We start from the raw sequence: 19,579 nt of genomic DNA, 5'->3' as shown, positions 1-19,579 counted from the left end.
CAAGTGACGTTTACAGCGCTCAGCCTGGCACCTCCACCATCGACGCGAAACCGATACGAAAATATTTTCCATCGAGAACGCGAAGTTGTCTACGATTTTTACATCGCTCCTACCTTTCGTTGTTTCCCGTGCTCAATTTTCGGGAACAAATCAATCGACGGATCCCGTAACCGAGTGTGGAGGCCCTCGACGCGTATTAAACGCCGTTACACCGACGAATCTATTTCTATAAAACCGGGCGATATTTTATTCCCTTGGTAAAAAATTCGGCTCCGAGCGCCCAGCAAATAAATCAAGGGGCTGGGATACACAACCCGGCTCACCCCCTTCGAACTACGAACCGATGCCGCGAGTTTCGCCAGCGCAGATACGATTAAGGTTTCACGATGAAAAAATCTCGCGCGAAAACCCATGTGAAAATCTATGGCCATCGTTCCGATACTTTTCATCGCAGCCGCGACGAATCACGAATGCGATTTTTCCGCTGCATCGATTAAAATTCTGCTGGATATTTGCTCGCAGCGTCAAGTTCGTTTCTTCGTGCGATAAATATCATTGAAAAATATAAACGACAGATGTACGTAGAAGGACGCGTGGTTAAAGTGAACCGGCGTTTAATTCACGCGGTGTCAAATGCAAAATTACGATACGATATCGAGTGAAGAATCGATAATGAAAGCTTCGTGGAAGAATCTGTAAGTTACTGCGATCTACGAATCTGCGAGACATGCTGCAAAACAACAGAGGTAGGACGAAGAAAGGCTGAATAAAAAATGACAGAATCCTCGGTATATCGATACCGGTGGAGGCCTAAGAGGTAACTGGAGGCTGTGTGCGTCGAGCTCTCGTCCACACGGACGCGAAGTCACGACCTACTAATGAATGATTATGCTACAATTTGCCCCGGGACGGCAGCTCTGGTAATTTATTAAATTACAGTGATTCATGGCCGGGCTCCGGGCATCCGGTAGTCGCGCGTCCTCGTCCGCGGGTATCCCTCCCGCTCTCCTTCGCTTTTCGATTTCGATTACCAGAGATATCGCGGTCGATTAGCCGCGCGACCATTAAACGAATCCCGGCGACGCTGCAGGGAAACTCGGTCTCCGTTCTCATCCGGGACGCGTGCACGTGAATTTTAATCGTAACTTCGACACCAGATACACAGGATTTTTTCTTCGTCGTGTTAGGATTCCATGGAACGTTCTGTCCTCTTTAGGCTGTCCCTTACTCACGATCGCCATCGTTTGCTCGTAAATCGTTGGAAACGTCTATAATTTGTAAGATTGTTTACTCTACGAGGTAGAAAGTATCTTCTAGAGAGAACAGAAAATCATTAACGAACATAATCGAAGGTAAGGTTTAATCAGTTAACGAACGACTCGCAAAAGATCATTTATCTGGAAGAGGAGCGCGTGCATGCAGGAATACGCGCGTGTTGCTAGTACGCGAGGCCCTAAATGGAAATACTAAGAGCGGTAAAAATCGATTTCAATCCTCTAACGATCGAAACGCAGCTTACCGTCCCAAAGCAAGGGAGAGAAGAAAGGAAGGTTAATCCGTGAGAAGAGCCACGTTCGACCAACTGCAGGAAGGAAGATGAAAGAAGGTGGAAAAGGACGAAAGGCGAGGCAGAGGGAAGGGCGAAAGAGTAGAAAGAGCGTACTCGCGAGAAAAGAGAGCACGAGGCTTCGATTTGGTCTGGCGCAGTGGCGGGAGAGATCGGGATGAAGTAAAAAAGAGAAAAAGAAGAAGAAACAGAGGAGAAGGAGAGATAAACGAAAGAGAAGAGCGAAGCAGACGGGGAATCGCATTATTATCGGGGGTATTTACGGGAATTCGCGACGGAATCGTTGCGTGTCCGGTGCCGATGCAGTCATAAACAAGGGGCCATTAATTTAGCCAGGAAGAATGCCCAATATCCTTCGAAAGCTTTTGCGGCGATGCACCGATAGGCAGCTAACGCGCGGATAAAATAAGTTTAGGGCCGTGAAATTGGCAGTAATTTTACAAGCCATAACGATCTACTAAATCTGTAAAATAATTAAGGGCGCAGATGTTCCCCCGTCCGGAGTGCCAGCTAACGTACCCTACTCCCGCGCCCTCGCTACTGCACACGGACGTCTGTCTCTTCCCTTATTGTTAGCCGTCCTCTGTTCTCTCCTTTTTTCCTTCGACCATTTTGCGATTCGTCCGCGGTTCGTTATCTTCCTAACTGGCCGCCTTCGTTTGTACCGATCGGCGTCCTTTGCAGTTTGTTCGGCGAACCGGCGACATGCATATTTATAAAAAGAAGGAAACGAAGGTGCAGGATGTCTCGTTTCAAAGGTCTCCAGATTGAAACAAGATTGGATTACGTTTCTACGTTAAATATTAACGATATATACCTTTCTGCTGCCTTCGAAATTAAAGCGAGATTCAAATTTTCATCGATTCTCTGTTAAACCGCTCCCTTTTCTCTTATCGCGAATCATGTTAAACCTAACCAATGGCGGGAGAGCGATTTCGTGTTTCGCGAAGGAAATCAATCCGGACGACTGGAAAAACCACCAGCCCACCCCGCTTCGTGATTCTCGCCCACGACACTAAACATCTGGTCTCTAAATTGATCGCAATCATTTGCAGGTAACAAGACGCAATCTCAGAGTGGCAGTTAGCGAGGCTTCACGTTTTTCCGCGGATTAAAGCCGAGAATCTTGCTCAGGCGCAAATTTCATATGTAATGGGACGACAACGAGTTATCCGCCGCGGAATATAATTTTATCTGCAAAAGAAGCAACGTGACCACTCTCCGCGTTCCTCCTCCCGGCCTTCCATCGGGGATAATCACGAAATCCTAACGGAAATCGCGAGGACAAGGTGAAATCGGTCGCTGTGTCGCGTCTCGCCGTCCATTATCGTAGTAGCGGAATCTCGTTACAACGCCAACGAAATTCCAAAACAACATCGTACAATAACGCGCAATATATTCGCAAAATATTTCTACAAACGTTCGAATATTTTCGCGAGCCGCTGCACCTGCGAAATTCAGGAAATCTACCTGTAAACGTTCCTCTAATTCTATCGAACTGTAACATTCCGCCTCTTCATCGTCCACCAATTTCTCACCGATCTCTGCCACGTCGAAGCCCATAAGTCCACCGGTGCCGCTTGTTTTTTTCGCAGCACGCACGGCGTATTATTAATGGTGTCACGTAGGCCGGTACGTACATACCGTCTCATCATGGACAGTAACCCAAGGCGCAGGTAGATGGCGAGATTCCGCGGCGAGAGGCCCTCTTTCCGCTGATAAGGAACGAGGATACCCGGCGAAATTACGGGGGTCGTAGCAAATTTAATAAAGCCCGAATTAAGCCGCGCATGCCGTTAGGCTAACAGCGTTTTTCCTCCGCATGCCACCGCGCTCGCTCTCGTTCGACCGCTTTCTCTTCGCTGCCGAAACTGTCGGAAAGGAACCGCGTGCTGCCACGGTCCTGTTCAATTACGCAACGAGCCGCCCCCCTTGTCTTATGACCTCGATCAGGCCAAGACGAGAAAAAGGTTATTAGCTAAATGCGGCGGGCTTTTCGTCCGAGGCTTATCGGTGCATAAACATAGCTGCACGTGACCACCATGCCAAAGCGGTCTGTCACGCGATACTGCTGAATTTCTGGTGGCCCTCGCGCGATCAAACGTGTTGCAAACGTAGCGTCGATTCGGTGCCTTTCTTCGACTGCGACGATACATCGCGAAAGTTGAAGCTCGAGGACAGTTTTCGATCCGTGGAACGCGATAGAAGTGACGCGCCAAGAGACAGTTGAGTCTGAGAAGCGATTTAAAAGCAACTACGGTGTAGAAAATGGATTAAATCGTCTACGGGAAATGGACGCTCGTTTCAGTAATCGCTTCCCGAAATTAAGCTAACGTTAAGCGTCCGTTCCTCTTTGTTCACTAGCGCGCGTCCCTTCTCGCTCGATCTTTTTCAAACAGTTATATGAAAAGAGTGCAACACTGCTTGGTTGCTGTGGTACGGAAGACTGGAAACGATGGAGACGTTTTATACGTATGCTCCGAGTCGCTAATTACTCAATTACTCACTCAAGTGTCACGTTCCGCGCTGTCCTCGCAATTTGGAGAGTCCGTTTCCCTTTAAAAGCACCGCTTCGGACGTACGCTCGGTTCTGGGCGGTCGAGAATCCGGATTTTTCCAAGCTACGTACTCTCAACGGAACGTACAATTAGCTTAGAACGACCACACGCGAGCCTCGTAAAAGCGACGTCGGTCTTCGCTGCGTTCTCGTGGCAATCAGCGCGTTTCTTCGCGCTGCGCTGCGCGACGCGATTAAATACACAAGGTACGAGCCACGCACGGAGACAAACGGCAAAAACCGCGCAAGACTAACGATTCGCGACTACTGCGCTTTAATATCCGCGCTCGTAAATTCGGCTCGTCCTTGATCGCGCCAACTGTACTACAAGCTGTACCAGGAAAAATTCAAAAATAATGTTTAAAACACCGTTGGTTAACTGGCCAGCTACCGAGAGATCGATACGAAGGCGTGGTCGATCTCGTAGATAGGACATCGTCGTAATCGAGCAGCAAATACCGGCCAGCTAATAATCAATGGCAAATGGCTAGTCACGATCGTCGGCGTGTGTCTCATTAGGAGGAAGCTATCGAACGCGAGGCAAAAAGGAATAGCAAACAGAATGGTCGGTGAAAAACAGCTGGAAGACGGAAATGAGCGTAGGAATACGAAATCCCGTGTCGAAACGTTCTTTCGTACCCTTTATCTCCGGTTCTCGGAAATAATTAACGAACCACGATGAAGTGTCTTCCAGCAATGAAAACATCGTTCATAAAGTCCATGAAGGGACTTGTTCACGAAGCGGCGCGGCGACATCCAACGCTCGACGAAATGACTTATTAGCGTGGCGGCGCGGCGCGGTGGGAGAAAAAGGACAACAAGATCGAGAGATTATTAGTCGCCGGTTGTTCGTCGTTCGAACGATGACGGCGTTGATCGCCAGAGTCTAGGCTGATTGTGCCGGCTGATGAACGCTGAAGAAGGACGTTGAACCGGCCGCGGCCGCATTGACTGATGTGCGTACTCGCCGCGACGACGTCGATTCAAACTTTCAGGAACTGGTCGGGGATAAAAGGAGCGAGGATGAATGAAAGACGTTCGTCGTGGGCTTCGGACGGAGGATGCTGGACTTGTTCGAGGGATTTTTCTTCGGAAATAAAAGCTGTTCGTGACGCGAACGTCACGGTTTCTCGAGAAACAGGTAGACGAAGGCGAAGCGACAGACCGAACATTGTGGACGAAACGACGCGAAATTACAAAGAATCTTCGATAGCTGGAGTCGGATGACAACGACGATGTTTCGGTCAGAGTTACGATACGTTGTTAGAACTTGGCGCGATAGAACGTCGCGTATGTTTACCAGCGCGTATTTGAAAAATCGAACGATCGATCGAACGCTGAATATCAGAAAACTCAATACTTAATCAATCTCTACTAAGATTCTTGATTAATCTCAAGTATCACGGTATACGTAATGCCGAGTTCGTTAAGAGCTCGAATCCCGGAGACCGTGACGGATTCAGCTATCAACGTCAACTAAAATCGACTCTAATTGGAAGTTAATTCAATCAAGGACGCTGGAAGCTGGGCGCGCGTAACTCAGAGACAGAAATTTCGACGACTGCCACCGACGTATGGTAGTCAGTGAAATCGGTACCAGCCGGAACTCGTTCGGTCGATTTACGGTACCGCGTCGAAGATTGCTTATTAGGAGGCCTCGTAACTATGAAATAGAAAGAGCAGTGACAATTTGATAGATTGTGCTTTTTGTCGAGCGACTCGTCGTTAGGGCTGGCACCGGTAAAATTATTGGCTTTTTTGCCGGCGACCGGTCGAATAACTAATAAGGTAGACACTGTCGTTGCTCGAGAGGTTCTTGGTCGTGGTGCGACCATGAAAAAGCAGATTACGTGACCGGACACATTTTGCCGGGGGAAAAAGCTGAATTTATTATAGTCGATGAGTGGAAAAGTTGACTGTTGATCGACGAAATAAAATCATGAAATCTCAAAGAAGAACTAAATGTGATTGCACTGTACTTTGTACGTGATAAAGTGGAAAGTCAAATGGACGTGAGATGCATTTTTTGCCATCTTTCGAAAATCAAATCTCTCGGTTCTTACGTTATCGTTGAAGTTTCATAGATGGAAAAAGTAGTATATACGCCAAAGAAAAGAGAGAGAGAGAGAGAGAGAGAAAGAGGTATCGTATGGAAGTATCGATGGTCGCGCGTGCGTAATGTCGGTGCAGGCGAATCAACGAGCGCGCTAAATTTAGCAGCGGTTCCGCGGCCGTAGGAGCGGGATTAACAGGGCAGACGGGCGAGTCGGTGAATTAAGGCTGATCCGTATCGCGAGGACAGGGCAAGTTTGATACGAAGGGCAGCGCGGGCCGCGGGTGCAAACGATCTAATTAAACGTCGGCGCAATTAGCTTCCGCCCCTCTCGCCGCACGGCCCCTACCGATACGACAGTCCGACGAAACTTTTCGAAACGCTAATTACTTCGTTTCTACTTACTTTGCCCGTTTTCGAACGCGAAGGAACATCCCCCAAAACGAGTGCAGTCCCCCTCGTGTGTTGCATCGTTCCGATCTCCGTTGTCGATCGGTTAGAACCGTGCACGAACAACGTTCTCCGCCTTTGAATTTAACGAGACTTTGACTGGTCGAAAGTCGTAGGGTGTGGTCGAGAAGGAAACTCTTCTCAACGAAATAAATATGTTACGCCAATTTCCTCGAGAAATGTTTCATTCAAAAATAAATTTCGTTAACTAATTTTTGTGCAAAGGAAAATATTATTCTATGTTGTCTGTCTACGGTGAATAAAAATTACCTCGACAAATATTACAGCGAAATCTCGGCAGAATTTCAAGCCTCGATATGCAAACACTTACTCGGAGCCAGCACGCTGTTCGAGGACTTGGAATCGCTTCAAAGATCAGAGAAGATGTAAATGTAAGCTCGATGTAACGGCGTTCCAATCGAATAAATTCTTGGCCCCGGGGCCGATTCGATTTTTCGCGGTGAATCGAAACGGAATATAAAACGCGACGCGACGCAAAGATGGCTCGTAATCCGCGCGTAAAAAAATACGGAAGCGGCGATCGGCGCCGACCGGCGAAATATTTTCGTAATAACCGTAATTAGAGATCGCGTCGCTGGCCACGGAGCTCGGTGAAAAGTGGCCGGCAGGCAGATAAAAAAAAATGGCCAGCAAAAAGTCATCGTCATTAGCGGTTGGTCACCGGTCGCCTTGATGCCTCGTCACCGCGTCGGCCCCTCTTTGAATCTCTCCTCGCGACCGGTAAACGGTTACAGTTAATGATTAGTTAATGATTTTTTTTTCTCCCCCTTCCACGGTCCCTTATTACGGACCATGTTTCTTGGTCGCCGGTAGCGGGATTCCATTCGGTTCATGCCACTGTACGTCGTCGAGTTGCTCTCCATGAAATCGTAATTGACATCGTGTAACGTGAATTTAAGCGGTAATTAGGCGACTGCCGGACTGAGAGGAGGCGAACGGGTAGCGAGACGCGTAGAGATCGGATCTTTTCGATCGAAGAGCATGTTTTTCGTATGTGTAAAAATATTATTGGTGTATTATCGGAAAAAGTACAGCGATAAAAGCGGTAACAGGCGTAAGATTAGAGAGATTCACAAGGTAATTTCATGTTATGGAAAAAGAGGTTCTAAAACTGAAGAAAAAAGCGCAACACCGCTTTACAAGTTTAGCCAGCCATGGTTCGCGATCACCTATGCGCTTTCACCTGCTCTTATTATTATTAGATTACAAACTGAAAGCGGCTCCATCTTCCTTATCTGTCTCCTCCTCTGCCAGGCGGAAACGGCCGGCCGTTTCTTCGCGGTGGATCGCAAAATTCGCTCGACAGCTAATATATTATTCATTACCATACGTGTTAGCTTACGTAAGCGGTAGCGTTATTGATGCAGTTCGCGGCAGAGATTAGCTTCCTTTATCATGCACTTTCTACGCGTCAACTGCAATTAGCTACCGCTGAAACGAGCCGGTCGTTGGGCAATATCGAATTTATATACCGCGCGATGCCACTTTTCGCAACTCCACCGATCGCGTGGGCGTTGCTCGCCAGAACGAGTGTGAAGCACCCGCTGTTCACCGATTACTAATTACACGATTCGTTACGTACTCCCGGCACCGATAAAATTCTCCTTCCTCTTATTCCCCTCAACAGTGTGCAGATCGTCGAGCATCGAGTTTGGAAGTGTTTGAATAGCTAGCAGTAAAATAAGGAATAAGTGACCTAACGTAAAACTAGCCTACGACCAAACGATACCTGTTGAAGATTAAGTACGAGAGATCGGACGGAGAAAAAGGAACGAAGAAGCCAACAGCGTGAAACGTAGAGATGAAATTTAAGGGGGCGCGACCGGCGTGGCAGGACGGCAAATTGAAGGCGAGTTAAAACGAAGACGAGTCGATAGGCTCGACGGAGGTTTCGAGGAACGGATGATTTGTCCATAAACCCGTTAATGCACGCGTTTCACGCGAGCGAAATCGAAACGGGCCGAAGAAACGCGTTCGACGTAAATCGTCTTACTTACTTGCTCGCTAATAAACGACTGCGCCACGGATAAACACCAGATGCATAGACGCGAGTAAATGGATTATCTGGAAAAATAAAAGCGGCAAACCATGGGTACCTAGTCGGTGGTTCGCTCATAAACGCACGAACGCCAACGAATAATGACCCCGCCGATAAGTGCACCCTACATCGCGCATCCTCACTTCCGATGCAACAATGTATCTATGCGAGGAATCTTTATCTTTGTATTTAATTGTTGCAACTGAGGATAAACGAACGCGAGACCTTAAGAGACGAACAATCTATTTTTCATTCGAGTAGCGAATTATTTTCAACGCGCTTCTAATTTATTACGCGTTGAGAGAGTATCGGCAAATCTTGAAAAATCATTCTCCGCTAGTGTACTTTCCTATCTCAACCGAGAACAAAGTCGAAGCCCAACCCAGTTTCTAGAACCATCCTGTACGGTCCAGCGACGAGCAAAAATATCTAAACAAACGCAATACAAATACGCCGATTAGACACGGGTATGTACCTCGAAGACAAGTTCAGCTGATACGTCAAAATTACCCGAGAGCCGAACGTTGCGGAATAAACAGCGAATTCCCATAAATCAATGGCAAATTAGAGTCGAGATAGAAACGATCGCGGTTATAAAAGGTGACCGTGCAAGTACGCGGCGAACTGAACGAAAGATCATGCGTGTCGGCCTTTATACGTAGGTACTCGGATAGATACGTAGAAAGGTTAAAGATCGATCACACACGAAGCGTTTCGACTTAAAAGCGATCGAGCCGAAGTTTTTCCAAAATAAATTGGCCGCGCTATCGATTACATTCGCACGCGATTCCTAAACATCCAATATTTACTTACAATGGCCACCGTACCGATGCACCGGTGAAACCCACCATTTTGACTTTCAATTACGGTCGCGAGAACGAATATAAATAAAACACAGGCAACCGTGGTCCATCAAAAAACAATTAATCTGGAAGGCAATTATTTGCTGGATCAGACTCGAGGTTTAACATTAATCAAACTCGAGGAGCGGATACGAGATGCACGCGCTTCCCTTTTGCTAGAAGAGAGAGCACGCGCTTTTTTTTCTATCGGATTAATGGGAGTCAGCGATTTAAATTAAGCCAGAAAAGCTAATACCATTAGTGAAAATTGAACTGTGATAGCCGATGTCCATGTAATGGCAATATCATTGCTAATCGTAGATTTAGCCGCCGCTAACTGTTTATAGCTAGAGATTCTTTTCATTTACATACTTTTAATAGGAAAGTTAATTTTATATGTCCATCGCAGAAAGGTGTTCCACTTTCTCCTACCTAATCGTTTTTTATTCATTTAAATTATTCTCTAAAGGGTGTGCAACATCTATCACGAGTCTCCAACGACATTTTCAAACGATCGACCCCACTGAGTCGTATCAACGCAACGTTACCAATAATTTCAGTCTCGATCAACCGAGTGTCGATCACGCGTTCACCAGCAGCGAACTCCGCTCTAAACGACTTTTTCCAGAAAAGCATCGCTGCCATTCTTCCAGCGTAGAAAGACAGGCGGGCGCGATCTCGTTCGAGTTCTCCGGCTTTCGTTCTTCACGTGGGTAGCCGGATATAAATTATTCTTCGGCTCGGCGTTGCGGTGCATTTAATTGTGACAACGAGATTGATCGCTGCCGCGACTGCTCGCTCCGTACGCGCCATTAATATCGCGGGACACGATTTACGCGGCGGGATAATAATAATCGAGAAACAAAAGTGCGCGGCGCATTGAATACACCCCGGTGCCACGGTGTGGCGTTATTAAGTATTATATTTAAATCATTTGTTGCAGGCGCATCGCCGCTAACGAGGGGCCACGACAGCGCCCTAACGAGCCACGCACGCCCACGCGGTTTCATCGTTTCAGGGGAAGCGTTGCGTCGCGTCGTTTCGATCTTGACAAATGACTCGAACGCCCCCTTAGACCGACGATCGGGGCCTTCGCTTCCGCGAACTCGTCTCTCCACCGTGTCCACCGTTTTGTCACAAAATTGTAAATTGAATATCGATCGACAGCAGCTCTCTGTGTCATGTCGGCGCCCATTAAATCGAACCCCCTGCTTCCGAGACTCGGAAATGAGTTCCGTGGTCGAGCGACGAGGGCGACGCGCCAATCGAACCATATAGGTAGCAACTCGAAGCTTCTTTCCACGTTTCAAAGTTACGCGGCGAGATGTACGTACACTTTTGAAACTGGCAATTCGACGATGAGAAGAACTTTCGTGCAATTGTCAACTTCTTAGCAAGAAACATAACCGCGCAACTAGACCTACGATCGCGCTTCTCTACACGAATGCCAAAGTCATTTCTATGGCAGCTATGGTCGCGCCGTAAATAGAGAAATTCCGTCGGCGAAGCGTTTCTCAGGAAGCCATATCTTGCTTTCCTGAAACGCAAGCGTCACGCTGCTCGCGGTACGCGGTGGCATGAAAACGACGATAGCCTCGGCATGCGCATTTTGCAAAAATAGCCGGCAATCAATCAGCCGATAATTTCAACGCAGGTGACAGCGTTGCCCGATGGGAATTTTAATAACGACATCGTAACGAGACTCGCTCGCTTCTTCTTCTTGGCCGTCATGGGCAGCCTATTATCGATCACAGGATCGCGCTCAATGCAACGTTTCAATCTATCCGCTCGCGGTTCCTCTTCGACAACTTAATTTCCCGTTCGACTGTGCGCAACCTGCGCGACATCCGTGCTCATCGCGTCTGCACGCATATTTTATTCTTAAAGCTTCCTGCGCGGGGAGAATATTCAAGGAGGTGGCGAAGACCGTGTTGCATGTTACTTACGGCTGATTAAGTATAAAACGAGGGATTCGTATCGTGCTTGCATCCGAATTTCTTCCATGTCACCTGCTTGCGCGTACAAAGATGTCCTCGTGAAATTAGTAATTCCGAATTACGCGTCGCCTGAGAAAATTGCATGTCGATGCTCGTGGCGATTACTGGCCCGTTTACGCCAGCGATTTTCATGATACCGCGAGTGATGCAGCTTGGTTATTCTACCGTCGTGTGTTTTACGTGTAAAAGATGCATCGAGGTTGGGGCACGTTTTAAATGTATAGTGGTACGGTAGAACGATTGTAAGTTGATTTCTTCTCGATTAAAATTCGCAGGGCGGAACGTTCTTTGTACATAAATATTAACTTTCCTCTTTATAATCAATATTATAATTTATAACAATATTATAATTAATAAAATTATAGCAATTTTGGAGGAAAAGGTTGATCACTGAATGTCGAGCTTCTTAAATGTTCGTGTACGAATATTGAGAAACGTGGAGGGAATTGTGTGGTTCGTCTTACCGTGCATATCGTCGGTGTTTGTCCGTGAATTTTGCTGCTATCGAGAAAGTCAGGAGCCTTGGGAGCCTCCGATTGCGAGTGGTTTCTGGAGTACAAAGGCGACGAAGTAGGAACACTACTGGCGTTTGATACGTGACTGGTGGGTAGTGATGTACCGAGAGGGAAATCTGGCCGATAAAACCACGTTGGCCACTGAAACATTAATTCCACTTATTAATACGTAATACAATTATTTACATTGCCTAGCTGTATTCTAAAGAACATCGTAATCAGACTGTGGAAAATTATATTTAGACTCGTGTCAGCGTTGCTGGAATATCAAGTCTCGAATATCAAAGCACATCCTGATAAAGCACGAGTCACAAACAGTGTCACCATTCAGATCCCAAAGTCGTAAACAGTCATTAAACCTCCTCGTAAGTTTCCGTAACATTAACATCGCTGTGACAAAAAATACTGATTTATATCGAAAAACCGACAACCTATCGACCGACCTTTCGAACGCCTATAATTACAGCCGAAAGTTGACAGAATAAAAGAAAGAAAAACGAAGCTCGTGAGAAAAAAGGGCATAATTCAGACAACCATCCTTGTCGTTTTACGTGACAATTTATCGCGAAGATAAGAATGAAAACTACGTAGAAAGATCGTAGACTTTATCGAACTCTTTCAGACGATCGACGAATCTTTCGAGCTGGCTTTTCCACAGAGTCAGCCCGTTTGTCTGTCATCGAACAGATTGCTCGGGCAAAAAACGCGCGGGCGTCGCGCGTGTTCGGCGAGATAAAGCTCTTGCCCGTAGAACGAAGAGCAGGCATTAGTGTCACCGACTGAATATGAACCTCCCCAAGATAGATGACACATGCCCCTGACCCTGTAAGAAGCGCACTCGCTTCGAGGTCACCGGTATGCGTGTGGTCCATTGTAAGTGTTCTTATAAAGGAGCCCGGGTTGAGGTGGGAGGCGGAGGATGAAAAGAAGCCACGGTGTTCCGTTCACCGTAGTACGTAAAGACCTTTTGATCGTCCTGCCGCGGACGACACGAATTCCACGCGATTATTCCCATTGACGCACCTCGACAAAATGGCCGCGTAGCGCGATCAGAACGAGATACAACGTCGCGCCAAGTGGTCGTCTTTTGTCGAGGGTTGCCTTGATCGAAGTCGCGTTTTACGTTTTTCGAGTGGTAGAGTATCAAAAGGGGAATCGAGGAATCTTTTTATCAATTTTTGGATAATCAGAGTCCTTGTAGTCTTCAGAGGATCTTACGATTTAGAAGGAAGAGAAGAATCGAAACATTAATTTGCATTTTGTGCTGTTCGCTCCATATTCTGGATTAATATCTTTTATTATTAATTTCTTCTCAACCATTCAACGGCAGAAAATTGCAAAGTGTTACGAACTAAATTCGATCTGAAATTCACCGATATGAAGAAACGATCGATTTCCAAAACCGCCATCCGAGTATTAAGAAAATCCATTTATCATATTTTTGCCGCGCAGAATCAACTACGCCGTGTTTAACACGATGATCATTCTTATACGTCACGCACGGTAAAACATGGAGAAACAATTAAAATAACTGAACGTCGCAGAATGCAACGTCAACGTCGCTCCAAGAACTCGACCGTGCGTCTCGTTGATGCAGCGGAGTTGATCCGTCGTTACTAGAAATCCGCGCGAACCACGAGGATCTTACGTCACGTAGTGCGGTAATATCGCGTGTTTCGGTTATTTTGGAGCACGAGGATAGCGGTGGTGGACCCGATTGGTCACGACACGCCGGAAAGTCGGCAACTCGGCCGAGCCGAGAGGAAGGAGGCGGATGGACCGTTTCGTGGTGGTCTGGCGAATGTCTCTTGTCGCTGGCTCGCGGGAGTTAACGGCAAAACCGAAATAACAAACTCCTAAAGTTAGTGAGTTAACGCTACTTCGTCCGAGGTTCCGAAGCTTCTGTTATTTTCTGTTTATCACGGCCATTCTGTGCGCCGCGCGAATCGTTTACCGTAGACGCGGCTCGTAACGGAAATCGTTCGACCGACCTTGCTGCAAACGGATCGCGGCGGAGCCTACTGCATCGACAATTGTATCTCTTCCTCCGTTGTTTCGCGTAGCTTCGATCGTGAAACGAAATGAAGAAAATCTAAATTACAATTATCTGCGAATGTTACACGCGACAATAGCGATCTCGAACGTCGTCGGTGCACCGCCCAACGTACCTATCGGTTAAATTTATACGACGCAATAAATGCGTCATTAAATCCTACCACCCTGAATCTAATTTTAAGCCAGCGAGCCAACAATGACATCATAATACAACAGTTTTTTTTTATTAACCATCAACCATCCTCGACTGCCGATGCTCGGTTCTACGAGCGTCTTTAACAGGCCGTTAGCGGGACCGACATAAAGACAGATACTTGCATCGTCGATACTCGTGTCCGCCACGTGTAATATCGACGGCCTATTTTCGTGCGAGTTAGGGGAAGCGTGGCGCGGAATTTTTCAGATTCCAGAACCGCGAGTCAGCATCGGCAGCCGTAACCAAAGTAGACGCATCGCGTGGATCTTATCGAGCCCTGGAAAAATATTTACCTTCCGATTAATCAGCGTCCCCTCTGCGACGCTGTTACGACAGCGCCGCGATCATAATCGTGATGTACGAACCGCTCGTGTCCCGAAAATAGTGCATCGCGACGTAATTCTTTCGGAACCCGCGAATAACTTCTCCTTAAGTCGTCGCCGAACGGTATAGATTCTCGCACGAACGATCGTCGAATAAGAACGTTCGTCGATGGTATTAAGAGCGGAACACACAGCTGAGGCCGATATAAAAAACGGAAAATTAATGGATCAAATTGTTCGATGATTTATCCATCGCTCGACCAGCAATTTGACCCGAGGAGCCCCTCGCTTCCTGCACGATCAATATTCGTCGCTTAAGAACCATTAAACGGGCCCACGGCATAATTACACGGCAGGACAGATTGCACGTTGCGAGCGAATGGTTATCGATCGCGATCGGCCAAATTGATTCGTGCGGCCGAATGGATATCATTTCGATCGGGGAAACGGGAACGTCGATGTTGGTTCGATGGCTACGAGGAAGTAATCGTCGATTTGATGCGTTGTTTTGTTCCAACGATTCCAATAAAGTTAATTAAACGTCGATACGACCTCGCGAGTGAACCGCTTGATTTTCAAATTTTACGACTCTTTTTGTATCGATTAAAGAGGGCCAGAGTAAAAGGCAAATGAATTTTTTTATACTTGAAACGTGGGTCGTTAAAACACCAATGTTCAACCCGTGTTTCCATGTTCGAATAGAAATCTCAGCACGCGTCGACCAACCGCCACGTAGCGACATTTTTATTACCTTTGATTCGAATCTACAAAAAAGTTGTCCATCTGACAGTAGATGGAGGAAGGAATTCGCTCGTTGGACTCAATTTCACAGGATATCAAGCCCACCGCACGCGTTCTCGAGTCTTTCCACTTCTATCCGTGACAAAAAAGTAAAAACGTATCGGATCGCGACACGTCGCTCGCAACGCGAAGCGTGCGCCTCCGTTCTCTCTCTAATCGTCGCCGATTCCTCGTACCTGGACAAAGAAACGCGTGCCATTGAAGAAAAAGGCTGGATTCCGTTGCCTCGTTACATCTCCTCCTTTCTCGCCGAACATTTGCTCTTTCGCGTTACCCGACAGTCTCCCGGATCTTCCAATGTAAACCGAATTCTTCGGTCTTCCAACGATTTCTCTAATCTTGGCGCGTAATCGAGGTTATCAAGTGGAAACGAGGTAATTTGGAGAATGTCTCGCGGTAATTTGGAAGAAATTAAAAGATATTACTCGAAAGAGGTTTGAAACGATTTTTGACGATGCGAGTTGATCGCGGCATCGTTATTACGATGACTAGACGAGCAGGATTGATGACAATAACGATATTTCATAGAATAGCGTGATTCAGACGTAGCAGCTGGTGGACGCGTTGCCACGAAAATTTCCAACCGCGGTCGCACCGCGTAATGACAAAGTAAGGATGGCCCAGCGAGATAAACGCGAGCCAAACTACTTCATCAACGAACGACCTCGAAACAAGCAGACTGCATGCGTGCGTAGTTGCGTCGTACAGCGATGGGAATAAAACACTTGAAGCGAACTACTATAGGCAGAGCAAATGATAGGTTGCTGAAATATTTTACGTACGTCTGAAAACATCGAAATCGTTTCGAATCTCGCGATGGATCGCATCTGCGACTGTCGTAAGACGAATATCGTAAAACCATACGCAACGAGAGACTGCGAAGATTCAGAATTACGATTCAGATAAATTACTGGAAGCGATAGAAACGACTTTTCGTGATTTGGAAGACGCATGATCGATAACTTAAAGGCGCACGATAATTGATTTTTCGCGGAAACTTTCAAGTATGTACTATGTCCATCGGTCGAGTCTACACACAGTATGCGTGCACGTAATAAAGTATTGCTTACAGCAGAGGTTGCACGCTTAATCACCGACGTCGTTAAAACCATACTCCGCAGATGGTTAAATAAGAAGTTTATGCTTATCTGAAATTCCAATAAAGCGATCCTCGGTTTTTGTATCAAAACACGTACACAAATGTCCTTCGTAACGTCTATAGACGTTATTGCTTTTTATCTTTATTACTTTCAGCGTTTCTGTAGCCTCATCCTTCGTACTCTTTTCATATGTAACGCGCTGTTTAACACGACTGTTCGGAAATGAAAAATAGCCATCGTACAACGAAACAACGATTCGACTTGTTCGACTTGACTTGTCCTTTCGTCGAAAGAATTTCCAGCCACAGGGTCGCCACGATTCAATCCTCCGCGATTCTGTTCAACTCGAACGTCACGACGCGACGGCACGACGAAGCAGTCACGTTGATCACACGTTGCGTCCCAACCACCTCGAAGACAGCCCACGAAGCAGAGAGCCAACGTAAGTGAAAATTACAGCCTTTCCTCCCTTTTCTTCCAGCCAACCGAGAACACCGACGTTCCACTCCATCCCGGCGTCTTGCGCCGAGGACAGCGCCGACTAATTGCGAGCTTTATCGAACATTACGCGCCCACAACGTTGCAATCTTGCGACAGCCGACAATTTCGATGGGACACGCTACTATTGGCATAACTTCAGACGGGACGCATACGTTTAAAGGCGGGTCTATGCATTGGCTGGTTCATCCTCGACCTCCGGCGAGACACGGCGAAGCGAACGCCGAAACACTCGACCGATCTCGTAGCTCGATAATGTCGCGTACACCGTGTTCCACGGGGATATTTCCCCTGTCGTGCGTCGATCATACGCGAGATATCGTGCATACCGCGGTCCTTTTCGCTTTTGTAAGTCATTTTGACCAGTCACTTGACAGACTCTTATACGAGTTGAAGGACGCAGTCCCGATCGCTAGGATAAACGTGACACTTTGGTATCCTTGCAGAGGTCTGCAACTGTTTTAAATCGAATAGCGTAAAATAGCGGCGAGTTTACGAACGATGTTTAAGCGACGAAATTATACGAAAAATATAACATCCGTGGCAGACGAAGCATCCAAATTCGACCATTAGTTTATCTACCTTTACGCCTTGGAAGCCACGAAAGGGATTACAAAGGCAATGAGCGTACAAACGAAATAAGCGTATAAAAGGGACATTGAGCGTGTCATCCTTGTAGCTGATCGCCGACCCATGGATATCTTGGAGATCTGGAAGCGGTGACTCCGACAGCTGTGATAATTAGCCCCAGAGCCGTGTACGGCATGCAACGAGTAGAAAACCGTGCGAGGTACATGTAAGTACGTCGACGATCATCGTACCGTTCCATCATCGGCGTCATTAATACATTGCTGGTGACGGGCAGCGTTAATCTTCCCTGCCACGAAAAACAATCGACGGGCTGGTGAAACTCTCGATGTATCCTCGCGTTCTGATGCGTTCGAGACGATCGTTACCCCGTCTATTTTCAAACATTCCTCTTCCTTAGCTGCACGTTACGCTTCGCAGCGCTTTGCGATCAACTACAAAAATTTGATAATACGGAAATTGAACGACTCCGATAAAAAAAAACAATTCATTGGGCAAAGAAAGGTACGTGCAAATACTCGTCACAACTACCGCGTGTTTCACCCTAAGCGCAGTAGTCGAAAAATGAGTACTCGAAGTCATCAGCGGCCTGCACGAAAAGGAAAATAGAAAGCTGACGACTAATGAAACCGCCGGCCATGAGCCAACCGTCTTCTGCCAACGAAGGTTAAACGCGAGTAACAAGCATGAAATTCACGGGACAAAAGGAGACTCGGCGTTTGGTTGACGCGCACGCAACGGTGCGAAGCAGCAGCGCAGTGACACGCAGCGATCGCGCGAGCTATACGGTTTTCAATCGAGCCGGGCTAAACGGCCAGTTAAGCGAGTTTATCTGATGGAGAGCGGCGTGTCGCGGCGTCACACTTCCGCGCGCGCCGTAACGCGACGTCCACGCTCGCGCCGAGCGAAACGCGCGACACGTTACGCGCCGCCCACCTCCGTGCCCCGTAATTACTGGCGACAAAACGACCAAGCCACTGCCGTGACGAGACGACACAACGGGACGAGCTTGACACGCACCGCGGCCACGAATTAATTCGTGGCGAATGCCGGCGCAGATTATCTTCATCGACCGAGATTCTTTTTCGCTCGCGTGCCGCTAGCTGAATTGTTTTCGATGTCTGACGAGATGGCAGAGGGCGGTAATTGAGGTTGTTGCGAAGATGGACAGGGGATATGTTTATGTTGGGTTGCGTTAACGTGTTGAAATTACTCATTGTTAAAGCAAGATTTATCGCGAACACGAAACAAATTAGACTAATTGGAACGATTTAAAAGTGAATAACTAGCAGCGTGCAGACGATAGTAAGATTCAAAAGAAATCAAACTTGGCTTGAAATTTTAACAGGGCGCCGTGGATTTTTTTTTTTTTACAAACTTTAAAAAATATCTTAAAATCCTACGTACACGTACGAGCTTAAAAATAACTCTTGTTATAAATACAGCCTGTTCAACGTTGTATGTATTGGACTGGAAAAAACCAGAGACGACGAAGACACGGTCGACGACAAGTTTATCCCCTCGCTGGCTGTTCCTCGCCGCTCATCGATTCTCCATTCGCGGAATGGACGTAGCGCGAACGAACGGCAATGCAAATTATCCATTGGAGAAAACGCAATAATAATTCAAGACGTATCCACGATGGTAAATCGCCACGGACTAACGCGGAGAAAGAAGGAGAGACAGAGAGATTGACGTTTCCCGACGTGAAACGTAATTATTATCTTCGGCAGGGTACGCATGGGAAAATTCTAGCGCCAGCGCCAACGCTCGGCTTCGCCTCGTCACCTGCGATCAATCGACTGGATGTGAGTCATACATAGCAAGTCGACTCTGATCACTTTGTATTGCTCTTTCTCGGACGCGAGCGCCGTGTTCCGTCTCGAGGAAAACAAGAATTTTCCCCGGAGAGCAAATGGCACTTGGTGAGTCGCCTCGCGCTTATTGCCTATTAACGCGCTGGTCACTGGATATATTA

General features: G+C 47.1%; 1 protein-coding gene across 1 annotated transcript in view; it reads right to left on the bottom strand.

Annotated features, from left to right (window-relative positions):
• Positions 1 to 19,579, bottom strand: part of LOC117162832 (uncharacterized) — a 235,019-nt gene that overhangs the window by 194,568 nt on the left and 20,872 nt on the right. Inside the window, exon 2 of the mRNA XM_033344807.2 lies at positions 11,990 to 12,181. Within this exon, the coding sequence (XP_033200698.2) occupies positions 11,990 to 12,181 (192 nt within the window). The remainder of the gene's footprint in view (positions 1 to 11,989; positions 12,182 to 19,579) is intronic.

The sequence above is a fragment of the Bombus vancouverensis genome, chromosome 2 (genome assembly GCF_051014615.1).
Source record: "Bombus vancouverensis nearcticus chromosome 2, iyBomVanc1_principal, whole genome shotgun sequence".
In the NCBI taxonomy this organism is placed as follows: domain Eukaryota; kingdom Metazoa; phylum Arthropoda; class Insecta; order Hymenoptera; family Apidae; genus Bombus; species Bombus vancouverensis.
This window is presented reverse-complemented; position numbering and strand designations above follow the sequence as displayed.